The 17,222-nt window shown below is 34.9% G+C and overlaps 1 protein-coding gene across 4 annotated transcripts in view; it reads left to right on the top strand.

Moving 5' to 3' along the window:
* Positions 1 to 17,222, top strand: part of RYR2 (ryanodine receptor 2) — an 828,134-nt gene that overhangs the window by 282,861 nt on the left and 528,051 nt on the right. For all 4 annotated transcript variants that reach the window (XM_036753924.1, XM_036753927.1, XM_036753925.1 and 1 more), the window contains exons 5-8: positions 3,370 to 3,384; positions 12,643 to 12,717; positions 13,619 to 13,697; positions 15,900 to 16,012. In XM_036753924.1, the coding sequence (XP_036609819.1) occupies positions 3,370 to 3,384; positions 12,643 to 12,717; positions 13,619 to 13,697; positions 15,900 to 16,012 (282 nt within the window). The remainder of the gene's footprint in view (positions 1 to 3,369; positions 3,385 to 12,642; positions 12,718 to 13,618; positions 13,698 to 15,899; positions 16,013 to 17,222) is intronic.

Genomic DNA, 17,222 nt, shown 5'->3' with positions numbered 1-17,222 from the left:
ATATACTCAAAATTTGAAAGCAGATTAGCCTATTATGAATGAAAAGTATTTAAGTGATTTTAATGTGCAAATCTCTGTGCTATAGATTTAAAGACTAGCCTGCCTTTTTTTGGAATCTAGTGTTTCCATTCCTGTTTTTTTCCCTATTCTTTGTGAACCTGATATAATAGTAAGTTGAATTGTAGTTTTAGTGGGAGAAAGGACCTTATTGGTCATCTGTCATTTTACATAATTGAGGCCAAGAGTGGTTAAAATGACATGCTCAGATTCACACAGATTTTTCAAGTGTCAGGGTTCATATCTAGCTTCTTAGACTCCAATTCTAGGATTCTTTTGATTGCATTATGCTCTTACTGTTTTCAGTACTTCTGTGCAATTGGAGCAGTCTTTGGTCTGTCATCTCAAAAGCATTTTAACCTCTCTTTGAGATAATTAATTGGCTTTACTCACTTGTTTTCATTCCTAGAACTAAAATTTTCCCTTTTGTGTTCCTGTGCAAATGATAATTCACCCAGAAAATTCCTTTAAGGCGGCAGTATTTGAATACATGCTTTGTGCCACTACTGGGGACAGTTTCCTCTATTAGTCAGTGTTATATATGTTATTTAGGGAGCTAAATGAAACACTTGGACAAAATGCTTCAAAATTTTACTCCTTTCATGAAGACGTAATAACTTGTCCTAGACATAAATCTGAAACATTTCTGACATAAACCTAGGACAGGTTCATTATGATTTTTCTCCATATATGGGAATTCCTTTTTAGTATTTTCCTGGTCATTGTTTTTCATCATCAGTTAATGGTTAAAAATTCCATGCTGATTCCCTTCCTTCCTAATATCTTCCTGAGGTAGACTTTTTACTTTCTCTAATGCATCTTTCCGTTTCCTTGCTGAGCCTTGCCCTTCTCACTCCCACCCCCAGAAAACAAACAGGCAAACACAAAGGCAAGCAAGCCAAAGATCTTTGTTGGAAATACTGTGAAATTATCCAACTCCATCAGTCATTTTACCTTGTCAAGTCACTTGGACTGAATTGGTTTCTAAGAACCTTTCAGCTACAGAATATGCATCTTATAGTAAACCCTCCCCGTTTTTACTCCCCACATGCATGTTTTATTTAAAAAAATGAATAGTGACATTTTAAAGGATCATTCAGTCCTTCTAAAGTTGCAACTTTGGCAAAATTTGGCAGAATTTGGATACTATGAAAACTACCATTATACAAATAGAAATTAAGATTTACTAAAATATTATTTTATTGCCATTTTAATATAAAATGTACTTTTATACTCTGTGCTATGGTTGCTCTCAATCAGGTTTGCAGTTTTGTCCTGTGGAAACCTACAGACGTATATAAATTCCATCTTATTTAAAACATTTTTTACTGTTGTTTTTCTATTTGTTTGTACTTCCCCCCCTCCTGTTTAGCCCTTTGGATATCAGAAATTCTAAAGGGAAATAATAAATAGAATGACTTTGTTTTACATCTCTACAAAATTTTAGAGTTCAACTGCTAGTTTTTAAACTTAGGCAACATGGGTTTTAAAAAAGAGAACTTCTAGGGGAAGCTAGGTGGCACAGTGAGGCCATGGAGGCAGGAGGACCAGAGTTCAAATCCAGCCTCAGACACCAGACAGACTAGCTATGTGACCTTGGGCAAGTCACTTAACCCCAATTGCCCTGCCTTCCCACCTCAAAAAAAAACTTAAAAAAATATAAAGAGAACTTCTAAAATACTAGCTCAATTGAAACAAATTGCATCAGTTTAACCATTCTTTTGTTGTTGTTCAGTTGTGTCTGACTCTTTGTGACAGGATAGACCATAGCATGTCAGCTCCTTCTATTCTCTACTCTCTCTCAGTCTGTTCAAGCTTACGTTCATTGTTTCCATGATGATATCCATCTGTCTCATCCTCTGCTGTCTCCTTTCCCTTTTGCCTTCAATCTTTCCAATGAATGCCATCTTCTCATTATGTGGCCACAGTATTTTAAGCTTCAACTTCAGTATTTGACCTTCTAGTGAATAGCCTGAATTTATTTCTTTAAATTGTGACTGAGTTGACCTCCTTGCTGTCCAAGAGACTCTCAAAAGTTTTCTACACCATCAAAATTCAAAAGCGTCAGTTCTGCAGTATTCAGCTTTCCTTATAGTCTGACTCTTACAGCCATATATTGCCACTGGAAAAACCATAGCCTTGATTACGCAGACTTTTATTAGTAAAGTGATGTCTCAGCTCAGTATGCTGTCCAGATCGCCATAGCTTTCTTTCCAAGGAGCAAGTGTCTTTTAATTTCATGGCTGCAGTGACTTCAATATAGCTGTCATTCAGTACTAAATATGTGATATCAGGGAGATGGAGTACTTGTATTTAAAAGATAATTTTTATATTGGAAATTCTTTTTCCTTAGTTTCACTTATTGCTAATTTAAGCATGCACATACCTCCCATATTACCCTTTCCCTTGGAACAATATTGGCTCCACATTTGCAAAAAAATATAATTTCTAATCCTCCTGACTCTTTGCATAAAATAATAGGAAAAGTTGTTGAAAAAGCATGCTAGGAGTACAGAAGAAACATTCTAGGAGTACGTACGCATTGTCAAGTCAAGAAACATTTATTAAGTTTTTACTATATTGCCTTAAGAACTGAGAATATGAATAGAAACAAAGGAAAGATACTTCCTACTCTCAAGGAGCTTATTATTTGGAGTTCTAAAATAATTGAATAAAATTTTAAGGAATTATCAATACAATTAGCACTAAGTGTGTCATTTTAAAAGGAAGTTTTCAGTTTTCCCTTAGATAGTATTTTCATGCTTCTTTGTTTTTCATATTTTATGATAAATCATACCCAAGGAATTCCTTTACATTCATTTTACATGAAATATTAGCCCCTCAATGGAGTAGTTCAGATTAAGAGATGCCACATCTACTGATTTCTAATGCACTAACCTTGCTGCGGTTATTCTGCTTTCTGGATCATGGTCTTTTTTGGTATGAAAAGTTAAAATGAAGTGATAAATCACTTACTAATAGTGTCCATACATTCTAAATCTAACCACACTTTGTTTTCTCTCTGCCTGAATAAACTGGATATTAATATTTGTATTAAACATAGTAGCATGCATTCAAGTATTTAAAAAGAAGGGAATTATTTCAAAGATGTCTCCAAAAAGGTATTGTTTAGTGCAGTTTTTGCTCTCTCACATGTAGTTAGTATAAGCATTGTTATGACAATGTGACAAATGTGTTTTTATGTTTTATAATTCAGAGAGCTCCGTTTGGCTTCCAGAGAAAAATTCAGTTTTGGAAATCTGTGAACAATGAATGTTTAATGCTTTCTCTTTTCTTTTTATGCCCCTACAGAAATTCATGATGAAGGTAAGATATTGAAATATTTTTATGAATGTCCCCTTCCCTTATATTTTTAATTTATTTTCCTATTTTATAAAAATAAAACACATCTATAGGAAATAATCACATAGCTAATTCCTCATCCCCACATTTTATAGATGAATTAAAATTTTTATTAAATTAAACTTTAGAAGAGATGGACCTTTGACATTATGAGAAACTTGAAGCCAGTAAAAGTGCTTTGCATTTCCTGTTAGGAATCTGGCCTTAAATTCTGGGCCCAGCTCCTTGTCCTTTTGTATTGTATTTCCTAGATATACATAGGGTTAGACAAACCATATGTTTGTAGGATCTTGTGGGGAATAGACAGGCATTCTTTTTTTTTTTAAAATTATTTAGTGTTTTATTTTTTCCCCAATTACATGTAAAAATAATTTTTAACATTCTTTTTTAAAACTTTGAATTCCAAATTCTCTCCCTTCCTCCCTTCCCATCCCCTACATTGAGAAGGCAAACAATTTGATATTGGTTATACATATGTAGTCATCCAAAACATTTCCATATTAGTCATGTTGAAGAAACATGAAAGAAAACATAGACTGAAAAAAACCCAACCCCCAAAATCCTCAAGAAGAGTAAAGTAATGGAGCTGCTAGGTGGTGCAGTGGTTAGAACATTGGCCCTGGTGTCAGGAGAACCTGAGTTCAAATCCAGCCTCAGGTACTTGACATGGACTAGCTGTATTACCTTGGACAAATCACTTAACCCCATTGCCACAAAACAAAAAAGAAAAAAGAAAAAAAAGAAAAGGAAAAAAAGTGTTCTTAAGACTCTGTTCAGACACCAGGATTGTGACCTGGATCTGAGTATGGTCCCTACCTCAGTGCTAGCAAAGAGATACCTGTAGTCTTCTGATGGGTTGTTCCACCCCCTTACCCTCTGTGGGCTGAGAGCTCTGAATGCAGCAGCTGCTGTTCCTGATTCAGTGGCTCACAAGGCTTGTTCCTGGTTTGTTGTGACTGGGTCTGTGCTGGCAGGACCTAAACTAGACTGTGCTGCACTTTCACCTCAGTGCGATAGACCTTTCCTGCTGACTTTCTAAGTTGTCTTTGGTTGGGAAATTATCTCACCCTGACCTTTTTTTGGGTTCTACCACTCTAGGGATTGTTTTGTGGCATTATTTAAAGGTGTTCAGAGGTTTTTATGGGAGAGCTCAATGAGTAGCTGCCTTTTCTCTGCCATCTTGGCTCAGCCCCAATCAGACATTCTTTATCCATTTTGTCTTTCCTATGTGATTGGATAAGCCGAAGTCCTTTAAGTGGTTACAGATCTCTTTCGGGAGTATCTACATTACATTGGGGCTTGATGTAATCAACACAGTGTCTTATGTAAACAGGAGACCTGCATGACCTTACCATCCATAGGGAATCTTTCCTTTTCCTGGCTCTGTCCTGGATCTCTCCAAAGTACAAATTTTTGCCAGTCCTGCTATGTGGCCCTGAAACCTTGATCATTGCTTCCTTTGATGTAGTAGATAATGTAGATAATGACTATGCAGAGGGCAATGAAAAAGCACATGGTAAGTATGAGTAGGCTGCAAACCAAGGAGCCATCCATGGTGGTGCCTCCCTAGTCACTGCTACTAGGGATGCTGAGTCTGGTGGATCTCTTGAGTTTGGGACTTCTTTAGTAGGGCTAAATTTGATCTGGTGTCTTCATTAAGTCCAGCAACAAAATAGTGAGCTTCTAGGAGGGAGGTACCACCAGGCTCCACTTAAAGAGGAGTGAACCAACTCAGGTTGGAAAAAGAGAAAGTCAGAGCTTCTGGGCTGATCAGCAGTGGGACAGGACCTGGACTGACAGGAGTGACCACTGAATTTCCATCCTGGGGAGGATAGGGAGACCTATTCTCAAAAAGAACAACACTAGTAGTAAACATATAACCAACCAACATCTCTAAGAACAGAAGTAAAGGATGTGATCAAAATATTTTATGGCAGAAGGAGAAGATGAACTGTTCATGTAGTGAGGACAAGGGAGAGAAGGTGGACGGCCAGAGTGTTCCACTGGCATCTTCATGGTATCAGAACTGTGCAAGGTTTCTCTCATGTTAGGTGGATCCCACTGGTGAACTTTTTGGAGGTCATGGGCAAGAGTTGCATATAAGATGGGCAGGCAAGAATGGTTGTGATCTACATCTTTTGAGAGAACTCCTAAATTTATGACATTAAGGATTTATTTGAGGTTTTGAAAGAGAACTTTTGAAACATTTATTTGAAGAAAACAAACCAGATTATAGTGCTCATACTTTTTTTCAATACTAGAATTCTTTATCTATGTCATTGGAGGAGGATAAAAAGAATTAAATCTGCGGCAGTTATACTTCCTATGCCCTTAAACACTATTATTTTTATTTATTCTACCTAAACATTTTATTTTGTATATAGAATCCTTCTGGTGATATATGTACATATATACACATGTATTTGTATATGTGTGCATGCATGTATACATTTATACATGCACATATACACTTATTTTTAATGTACACTTCAACTTGTGCCATATTAGCAACTGTATGTACTGCTACAGCCCTTCCAATGAAATCTGGACTGATAGATTTGTTAATAAAAAAGTTCCTGTGCCTTCAGTGACTAAAGATATCTATACGGCAAGTAGGACTAGTTTAATGAAAAGTTATGCCATTTAATTGCATTATAAGATTGACTCTGATGTATTCATTTTGGGAGAGATGGGGAGATCTAGACCTGTGATTTCATCACATTAAGGAACTCCTCATAGGGAAACTCACAGCACCAATTCAGATTGTGAATCTGTAACTTTATAATCTTAGAGAGCAGCTAGTATGTGTGAGAGGTAGGACTTGAAATCAAGTCTTCATTTCTATTATCCACCCCGACCCCCCCCCCTCTTACCCCCTTTATTCATTGCCACCTCCAAATATATATGTAGTGTGTGTATATGTATATATATGTATATAACATATATATGTGTATAAACATATATATATATGTGTGTGTGTACACGCACGCACACACACACACACACATGCAGGATGTCCCAAACATCTTAGAGTTGTTTAAACTTAAAAAGGCACTAATACTTTTGGGGAACCCTGTATTCTTGTTATTCAGTATTTATTAGGAACTTTTACTATGGGTTTTTGCAATATTACTCATTCTCATTCTTTCATAAGCTGAGAATTTATCAAATATTAGCAAACATTCGTTCAGCATGCATGTCAAAATGTAGTTGTGGAGGGGAAAAAAACCTTTGTTCAGTACTGGATAATTAGCTCTGTTATGCTGGGCCAATCACTTAACCTCTTTGGGCTTCTCATATAGGAAAACATCACTCTGCTTTCAACAGGGTAAGCAGTTCTATTTCAAGTGGGAAATTCAAAATTGTTTAAAGATGAAAAATAAAAATAAGGATTATTTCCTTTTAAGTGCTTTCATTTGATTCAATTTCATGCCTATGGCCTACATTAATAACATTTTAACAGATAGGCATGAAAATATAAAGGCCTTTAGGCTGGTTCTGGGAGCTAAAGGTAACTAGGGACAAATATGAATAAGAGGTTAGACCTAAAATAAATAGATTACCTCTCCTTGGGAGTGTGCTGGATCTTCTGTCCCTTCTGTCTCTGAATACATTAGTGGGAAAAATATACTTAGGGAAAATGGAAGAGCCACTAGGTAGCAGCAGATCAGTGTTAATGAACTCTTGCAATAGGAAACAGGTTTCCTCTCTCACCTTATGTGCTAATTTATAATTATTCAGATAAAAAGTTAATTGCTATGACATTTTTATGTTGTTAAGAAATCCCTAAATTAAGATAATGATGGGCACTTAAAAGTAAGAAAACAAAATATGACTGTTATGTCATTAAAGAGAGAGGTCAATGACTTAATTCAGGGAGAAAAACCACCTTTGCCTAAAGTATTCAGGTAATTGGGACAACCTTTTTTTCCCCTGACCTGCCTGAATTTTCTGATAGTTGTGTAATTTTCCCACCTCACTTGGCCAGTATATTTTACTGGTATTTATATTTTACATTGTTTTTCTCTTCATTTTCAACAAATCAAAGCTACAGTTTTGAGTTGTATGCAGATCTGCTTAGAGTCTCCCTTTCCCTGGTTAGGTTATGAATTTCTTTGATTTCTTTATCAAGATCTTTGCGCAGTTTTGGAGAAAATTAATTACCTTACTGGTAGGCAGTGTGACATAATAGATGGATAGCTGGCCTAGAAGTCAGGAAGATCTAAGTTCAAATCCTGTCTCTGATATATAGTATCTCTATTACCCTGGACAAGTCACCTCTGACTTTAAATAAGTCTTATGCAACTTTAAGTCTGATTTTCAGAGCAGATGCTGGCCTACAATCCAAAGGAAAAATAATTACTTTAACTAGAGCAGAAGAGAAGGAAAATTAGGCCCTAAGCCAGATCCAGCACACTCCCAAGGAGAGGTAATCTATTTATTTTAGGTCTAACCTCTTATTCATATTTGTCCCTAGTTACCTTTAGCTCCCAGAACCAGCCTAAAGGCCTTTATATTTTCATGCCTATCTGTTAAAATGTTATTAATGTAGGCCATAGGCATGAAATTGAATCAAATGAAAGCACTTAAAAGGAAATAATCCTTATTTTTATTTTTCATCTTTAAACAATTTTGAATTTCCCGCCTGAAATAGAACTGCTTACCCTGTTGAAAGCAGAGTGATGTTTTCCTATTGACCTGCACTGTTGTTAAGTTAGAGCTGTTTTCTGAGGACATTTGTTGGTAAAGATACCATCACAATTGCCATATCTGATGAAATATCAAACTAGGTTTGTCAGTCATATTTATATACTACTACTACTACTACTACCACCACCACCACCACCACCACCACTACCACTACTACTACTACTTCTACTACTACTACTACTACTACTACTACTACTACTAGCTAGTATTTGTATAGCACCTACTATATTCCAGGCACATACTATGTGCATAATACCTTTAAAAATATTATCTTCTTTGATCCTCAGAACAACCCTGCAAGGTAGGTGCTATTATCTCAATTTTTATGGTAGAGGAAACTGATTCAAAGTAAAGGAAAGTAGGAAAAGTTAAATTAATTGCCCAAGGTCACATAGCTAGTAAGTATCTGAGGCTGGCTGGATTGGTACTCTGATCTTCCTCACCAAGCCCATGCTCTATTCATTGAACCATCTAGCTGCCTCATTTTTGCTGAAAGTAGGTTATTTATTAACTACAATTCTCTGTGGTAATGGTAGGCTTGGATGTCTGCTATGGGGCCATCAGGGACTGGGACTAAGCAAGAACAAATGCGATGCATATACGTTTTCTGGGAATTTCGAATGTGCCTTATGCTGCGTTTGCCTTCTTACTTTAAGGAAGTTAACCATTAGCCCAAGGAGAAGACAGATTAAAGCCATATTCTTTTTCCATATGAAGCAATCTATTTCCTCCATGTCCAGGATGAGAAAATTGTTGTATTTTGTCAGTTTTAAAGTTTTCTTCATCCCATATATAAGAAAGAAGGTTTACATTGCATGTTCAGAAACCTAAGAACTGAAAATTGACTTCTTCCTTTCCCTCTGTTTTGTAACATAGGTTGAAATATTTGCATATTTCATGGCTCCATTGTTTTGAATAGCCAATTTTGTGATATAAAATAGCATCAAAAGGTAAAAACATCTGTGTTGGATTTATGTAAATTGACCAAGATCCTCTTTATTATCAAAATAAAATAGTTATGGGAAATATTCCAAATTTTCTATGATTGCTTAAAGATAATGAACAAATTAAAAAAAATCTTTGAAATACCTAAATGGTATATAGTTGACAAAAATAAATACCTTTAATCAGCAATAATTCCAAAGAGTGATTAATAAACTAATATTTTATAAAACAATAAGAAAAAAGAGCCCAGCAATTTAAAAGTGCAAATAGTGATGAACTTTATTAGTCACCACTCTTCTAATTTTATATACTAGAGATTGCTGATCTCTGTTAGCATTTTAAACTTATGACAGTAATAAATTAAATGACCCAATCCACTTTGGAAAAAATTCCAAGTAGTATTGTTCCTCAGACTTTTCCTCAGAGAGAAATTCTTTCTAAATATTAGTATAATAGCTAGCTATACTGTATTAATACCTATTTTAAGTTAATATTGATGTTGATGTTTCTACATTAAATCTTTTGCATACTCTAGTCATCCCTTTAGGAGGACTTTGGAAATACCATTGGATGTTAGAAAGATGATGTTGTCATTAGATTTTTCTAAATAAGATAGCCTGGATTCCCCTCCCCTGCCCCATCCTACCTCCTTAGCAGCCTTAGCTGTACCACACAGTCTGGTAAAGTATGGTTTAGTTTCATACTAGTGGTTCTTATCAGATTATTAGTGCTATACAAACTGAATTCCTACCAAGAAGAGGTAGGAGAAAATGAAGAAGTATATGTTTTATAATTATGCTGTTATCTTCTTTCATCCAAGTTCTTTCCAGTCTACCCTCCATATAGCTACCAAATTAATGTCCTTAAAGCATAGGTTATGACCATGTCATTTCCCTGATCAAGAAGCTGTAGACATCTCCCATTACCTCTAGGACAAAATACAGATGTCTCTACTGGACATTTGAAGTTCTTCACACTCTGATTCCAACCTATCTTTCAGGGTTCATGACATTACTTCTCATTCATTCTTCTGCCCAGCCAAACTGGTCTCTTTGGTGTTTCCTATGCATGACAATCCTGTCTTCCCCCTCCATTCCTTTGCATAAGCTATCTGCCTCCCCACTCCCATCCCCCTACCCCCATGCCTAAAATGTATTCCCTTCTCACCATCACCTCTTGGAACTCGACCTCTTAAATCAATTTAAATACTACCTCTTTCAAGAGGCTTTTCCTGTTATTCTCTGTGGTTAGTACCACCCTGCCCAAATCACCGTTTATTTACCTTCCATATATTCCTTTTATTTACTTATACGTGACCATGCTGTAGCTCCCTGATAGAATTTAAGATCTTTAAGGGTGAAGATTGTTTGATTTTTCTTTTGGTATTCCCAAGAGTGAGCACAGGTCATTGAACATAAAGTTGGTGTTTACTGAATGCCTATTGATTGAGGTCATTTCTTAAGGGTTTGGTAGAGTCTAGGTAGCTTTTACATAATTATTAGAAGGAAACTAATGTTTCCATCAGAGGAATCTAATGATCAGTAATAGAGATGGGATGTGAATTAAAGAATGTAGATAATCATAATTTTGGGATCTTTTTATAAGCGTTTTATGATATTCTTTTTTTGATGATATACAATGTGACTATAGTCATTCAAATGAATGAATGAAATGCTTAAGGCTTCCTGAGCAAGTATGATTCTCAAGTCATTAATCTCATTTAAAAGGTAAGGTAAAGTATGAGAACTCCTCTTTAGAATTAAATAGATAGGAAGGGAATTCTTTGGTCTATACTATTCTTGATAGGGAATTTGGTAGAAATGTAAAGTATGGACAGCATTTACATGAATTAATGGTCTAAGTATGAAAGAAGAATTATTTATCCTCTATTTTGATTTCTGCTTTTGATTTTAAAGAGAATTCCTCAATTGGGCAGTTTCCAAATTGTTATTTATGGACTTTGGAATCTTTTTTATTGAGATCCAAATAAGGTATATCTTTCAAATAACATTTATAGATCAAACTGGAAGAACAACAAATATGCAAAAAAGAACACATTTGTCAGTGTTTGTCAATGTTTCTATTATCATCAGCCATAATGGAGCAACCACATTTGGACTTTTTAATACTTTAGGATGTAAAAGTTTTACTTATGAAAATTAAGTTGATCTGAGTGACTAGCTCCTATTTGCAAGTAAAATTGTGCTGATTACAAAAAACTCCAGAATACTACAGGGCCTTGTCAATGAAATCCATGGCCACTGATAAAAGATTAGCCTAGTAATCCACACAGAAAAGACAAAACTAATGATGAATGTGTGTATTATGACATACATTTAGATGGATTATAAATTTAGAGCTGGAAGATACCTTAGAGACCATACAGTCAAACCACCTCGTTTTGTAGATGAAGAAAATAAGACACAGAGAAGGAAAGTGGTTGTTCAAGGTCAGACAAATAGTCATTATCTGAGGTGGAATTTTAACACAGGTCTAACTGTTAGAATATATAATTTTAAAAGTTTGGAGTAGCCAAAAGGGCATGAAGAGTAAAATATTTCTTTTTCAAAGGCAAGGAGCAATTAGAAATTAAGTGATCTGCCAAAGATTCTCAGACTGGGCAATGTAGCCCTTCTCCCTGGCTCAGACTTTGTAACATTTTTGTAGTGCCTAATTAGAAGAAGAGTGTTGTACACCATGAAGTACCATTAAAATTTTAACAATGACTTCATTTTAAATGGACTCAAATGAGATTTGTTTTCAGACTTATGGAGTCTTAATAGCTTCATTCACATTGCCAACAAAATTTCACATTTGAAACATTGAAAAACAAAACCCAAATTTTAAACAGTTGGAAAAATATGAAAGTATAAATCAAAGGAAATTCAGAAAGTAGACTGAGGCAATCCTCTCAATTCTCCCAAGAACACTCAGACATTTATAAATAGATATTGTCTTTCCAGTTAGAGGTGTTAATATTAGAACTTTTGTCCTTTTCTTCTTTGTTTTTCAACCGTACATTTACTTTGGTATAAGTCAAACAACTGTCAGTTAAGTTAATCTTAGTTTTGGTTACTTGTAAATCTTAAGTCTGGTGTTAAAGTGTAATGTCCCATTAAAGTTAACATATCCAAACAAGGCAAGGAAAAGCCATTATTTAGATTCATATTTAAAGAACAAAAGTTTATGAAATATTTTCTGTTGTAGTTAATATCTTACCTATTTCAATAAATGTTTTCTTGAATATAGCATTCCCGTAGGCAGTTTTGTCTATGGGAACATAGGATTTTTTCAACCCCTTTATATCACCTTCCTTTCTACTTTTATTTATAATTTAGTTTTCCTGAAATAAACCTTTCTAATTTCTTGAGGTCTTTCATGAACCTAACATGTAAACAATATAATATTTAGAAATTATATGGAAAGATCAGAAATGATACTTTGTAGGAAGGCCCTTTGATATTTTAAATTGTTATGAAATATTTGGAAAGTCTAGCAAATTATAGGGATGTTGGTAGATTTTTCTTTTTCAAGATGTCTTCCCTCCTTTTTCTTCTGTGTGCTCAGACTGCCCAAGGTGGTGGCCATCGGACGCTCCTGTATGGACATGCCATATTATTACGACATTCCTACAGTGGTATGGTAAGTAAACATGTGGAACTCATTTGCCATGTGCTCCAGGCAAAATTTTTTCCTTCTGTACACAGTCAGGAACTATAGGACTAAAAATTAAATTATAGTATTGAGCAACTGGTTTTATAAACTCTTTAAGGGGATATTGGCTCATAATTTAAAAAAAAAATTTAGATGGAATGATTTAGTGGTGAGTACTTAGGGAATATGAATGAGAAAAGCATCTTTCCGTATGATTTGTAATTTCAATCACTGTTTAAAATGTCAAGTAGTATTATTGTCATTGCATTATTTTAAAAATCAGTTCAAGGGAGTAATGGGCTCAAGCATGCTAACTCAAGGATTTGAAAAGCTGTGTCTTAGCTGGCATGCACTTGTCAATACTGCCCTGTCCCTTTCTTTTTCCTCCTTTATGGGGATTTTAATTTCCTCTCTGCTTATTTTCACTTTAGCCACAACTTACTCCCTTCTCCCAGTTAAAATTCATACTCTTTCTAACCTCATCTGAATTATACTTCTCAGAATTACAGTCTGCTCTTTATGTTCATGGAGTTCCCATAAAAGATGTATACAACATGTCAGAGGATGTAATTTGGTTCTCAGTCACTTATTTACCAGGGAACAATTCTTTCACTGCCACTATGTCTCTCTCCAGTCTTTTGTGGGGGGAACTGAAGCAGATAGAGACTGACAATTCACTTTGAGACATTAATCTTGATCAGTGCTGCTTAAATACAGTTCTAAACTACAGGCAATTAAAACCCCATGGTTAGAAAAGAAGCATCCTGTTAATGGCAAAAGACTGCTGTATGGTACAATTGAGGCAGATTGATGGCATATTACTTTTCATCATAGGAATTGGCCATGAATATAAACATGTAATGATGAGTACCTACTTCTTTATTTCTAGTACCTCTGCTGCCTTTCCACCTCTCGGTCTTCAACAGATAAACTGGCTTTTGATGTTGGGTTACAAGAAGACACAACAGGTGAGCTGTGTGTAGATCAGGAAATTTTTAACAAGACGCTTTCTGGGATTAGATTGGACTAGATTATGTGGACACAATATGATAAATTAGATGAATATGTGGCATTTATAAATAACGAATGGAACTTTTAGTGGATTTTTTTTGCAAAAGCAGACGATTTAGAATTAATTCACAGTAATAAATCCTTTTCACTTTAGGTAGTTAGAAACTAAGGTAAGGCTTCAAAACTGCTTTTTCCTATATGTCTGAGGAAGAAAGTAGATTGTTCTTCACTGCCTCCTAAAAGTATTAACCACAGTGACTTTTATTTTATAATATTTCATGAAATTACATTTAGTCTTCTTTTTACTTCCATTCAAATGAGATATTTGTAAAACACTTAGTAAATATCCTCTGCATAGTAAGTATACTCTTTGAAGAACAAATCTTGGATCCACAATTAATGATCCTGTTCCAAGCTAATCTCTAATAGGGGCTTTCTCTGAATTTCATGATTTAACAGGCTCTTGGGGAAAGGAAAGCATGCAGATTGTAACATGACAATGCCTGGATTCTATTTCTAGTTCATTTTCAACAAATTGTTAACTGTGAATGTAGGTGAAATAGTTGATGTGAAAACATTTTGGAAAAATGAGAATGCTTTATCAATTCAGCATTCATTTCACCAATTAGATGTGGTAAATAACTACATATTGAAATTCTTTAATGTTGAGATATGTAGAGTACCCAAGTATTTAAAAATTTATGATGCTTTAAGGAGAAAAAATGAGAGAATTCTGATTTATTTTGTAGAATCTCAGGTATATCTCTACCCTCCTCCCTCCCCCAAATTCTTTTTTAGTGAATTCTTATTTCAAATTAGTATATGCCAGTGTAAAACTGAATGAGAAACCTGCATAAATTATTTAAAACAAGGAAATACTCTGCTGTCCAGTTGCTTTCTTTGCATTGCTTAAAGAAGTATAAAGAACTATATTCATCTCTATACATGTGGCATATATTGACCCTAACAAAAGCAATATTCCTTGTACTTTTAAAATGTCATTTTCCTTTGGTTCAGTGACAGAGAATTTTAATGGGTAAAACTTAATGGATATTGTGCCTTGTCTAAAAAATGACTTAAGAAAAAAATAGCATTCTATCTATTTCTCATGCACAGCTCATTTGCAATAGCTATTTTAGTTATCATCCTTAGAGGAAAGGTTATTTTTTCTACTAAATATTATTTTGTACTTTATTAAATGTGTTAGTGGGAAAATAATGTTATAAGAAGAGAGATCTTGAAGATTTATATACTGTTTTCTTCTTTTTTAATGGAATCTGCAGAGACTTAAAATAAGAGGAGATTTTCAGTGTTTCTCTTTAGAACTTTGCATTTCTCTTAAGAGTATACCACCATTCTTCCAGTGGCCCAGATTTGCAACATTGGTGTCATCTAGGACTTTTCATTCACTCTTACCCCACATATCCATGCATTTGCCAAATCTTGTCATTTCTACCAGCACAACATCTCTTATGTCCATCCCTTTCTCTGTGCTCACATAGCCTCCTCAGTTCAGGCCTTTGTCACTTCTTGCCTAGACTACTGTGATAGCCTCCTGATTGTTTTCCTTGCCTCAATTCCTGCCCCACCAATCCATTTTCTACATAGTTGCCAGTGATTTTCCTAAAAGGGTTTGACTATGTCATTCCCTTGTACTCAGTAAGCTACAGTAGCTTCCTATGTAATCTCTAGAATCAAACTTAAAATCTCTTTTTGACAGTTAAAAGACTTAACAAATTTACTCCAAACCGCTTTTCCAGCCTTATTACACTTTACTCCCATTCACGCATACTGGCCTTTTTACTCGTTCAGTGAAACAGTCCTTCTTATTGTTTCGAATATATAGAACAACATTTCCTTTCTCCTTGCCTTTGTTCTGCATGTCCCTCATAACCAGAATTCAGTTTTCCTCTCCTCTGCTTCTTAGAATCCCTAGTTTTCTTTAGGTTAATCTCAATCGCCAGATTCTAAATGGAGCCCTTTGTGATTCACCAGCTGCTAGTGCTTTCCTTCCGGCCAAAATATTTTGTATCTCTTTTGCATCTTTTTGATGCAGAATACCCGTACAAGTATATGTCTCCCTCAGCTAGATTATTATCTTCTTAAGGGCAAGGTCTGTTTCACTAAATGCTTTTTGATTGATTGGAATATTATTGTAGGTGAAGCATGTTGGTGGACCATCCACCCTGCTTCCAAACAACGTTCAGAAGGAGAAAAAGTTCGAGTTGGAGATGACCTAATCTTAGTCAGTGTGTCCTCTGAAAGATACTTGGTAAGTACAAAATAGCATGATTGACAAGGTAATTTTATATATGAAATAATGTTGCAATGAATTAACTTTGAGATTAATAAAATTCTTTTCTTAGGTTTAGATGACAATTTACTCACATCAATTATACACAAGTGATTCACTGTCAGTATGTTATGATTTGATTTAGTGAAAATAATATTATAATTGGGTTTGAGGAATCCTATATTCTAGACCTGACTCTGCTTAACTTGCTTCATGATGTAAGTCCCTTAACTTTTCTGAGTCGCAGTAGTCTCATCTGCAAAATGAAGAGGTTAGACAAGATGATCTTTATGATCCTTTCCAGTTGTGATTTGTCCTTTATTCCCTTTCCTTCCTCCTCCCTCCCCTTTTCCTTATTTGCTGTAATTCTCTTTCTGGAGCAAAAGCTTGCATGAATATATGAACTGAAGTTTCTGGCTAAGGACAATGACCTTAATGTGTATGGTAATAACATTATCAGTACTTCCTCTTACATCAATTTACTAATGATGTGTAAATGACATCTAATCATGAATAAAAAGCTCCTGTCTTTATTGTCTGTCCAAAGAAAGGAATCTGGAGCACGTTAATTGATATGAAAGCGAATCATTATGAAAAAATCCATACAAAGAAAGGAAATGCAGATAGCATAGGTAGGAAAATTTCAGGTTAACAACTGATATAGCATCATTCTATGATATATGTGTGAAGAAATAAGCCTAAATTAAGAGCTAAAATATCCTTGCATTCACTGATATATATGTATATATATAAAATGGAGTTTGATATTTTTATGTATTAAATTACATTTTTATTGAAGAATGACTGTGGTCAAATGTTGAAGAGAAACCACATGGAATAGTGTACTGACTAAACAGGAAAAACCTGGGTTCAACTGCTGGCCCTGATATTTACTAGCTTTTTGACCTTGGAGAAAATTTTCTTACTTTCGAAATGAAAGAAGGAAGAAAGGAAGGGAAGCTTCATTTTATGGAGGAATACAAATTATATATTCATAAAATGGGACATTATTGACTTTATGTAAGTAATTCAGAAAAAATCTTAGTATCCAGAAAGCTAAATGTAGCTTATCAATTTAACATTGTTATGGCTGTTTATCACAGGGAGCTAGCATGGCTTTATCAATAATAGGTCATTCTACACCAGGCCTGCACAACCTGTGGCCCAGCAAAGGATTTCTGGTGGCCCA

The sequence above is a fragment of the Trichosurus vulpecula genome, chromosome 4, assembly GCF_011100635.1.
Source record: "Trichosurus vulpecula isolate mTriVul1 chromosome 4, mTriVul1.pri, whole genome shotgun sequence".
Classification (NCBI taxonomy): Eukaryota; Metazoa; Chordata; class Mammalia; order Diprotodontia; family Phalangeridae; genus Trichosurus; species Trichosurus vulpecula.
The sequence above is the reverse complement of the archived record's forward strand: the minus strand, read 5'-3'. Positions and strand labels throughout refer to the sequence as shown.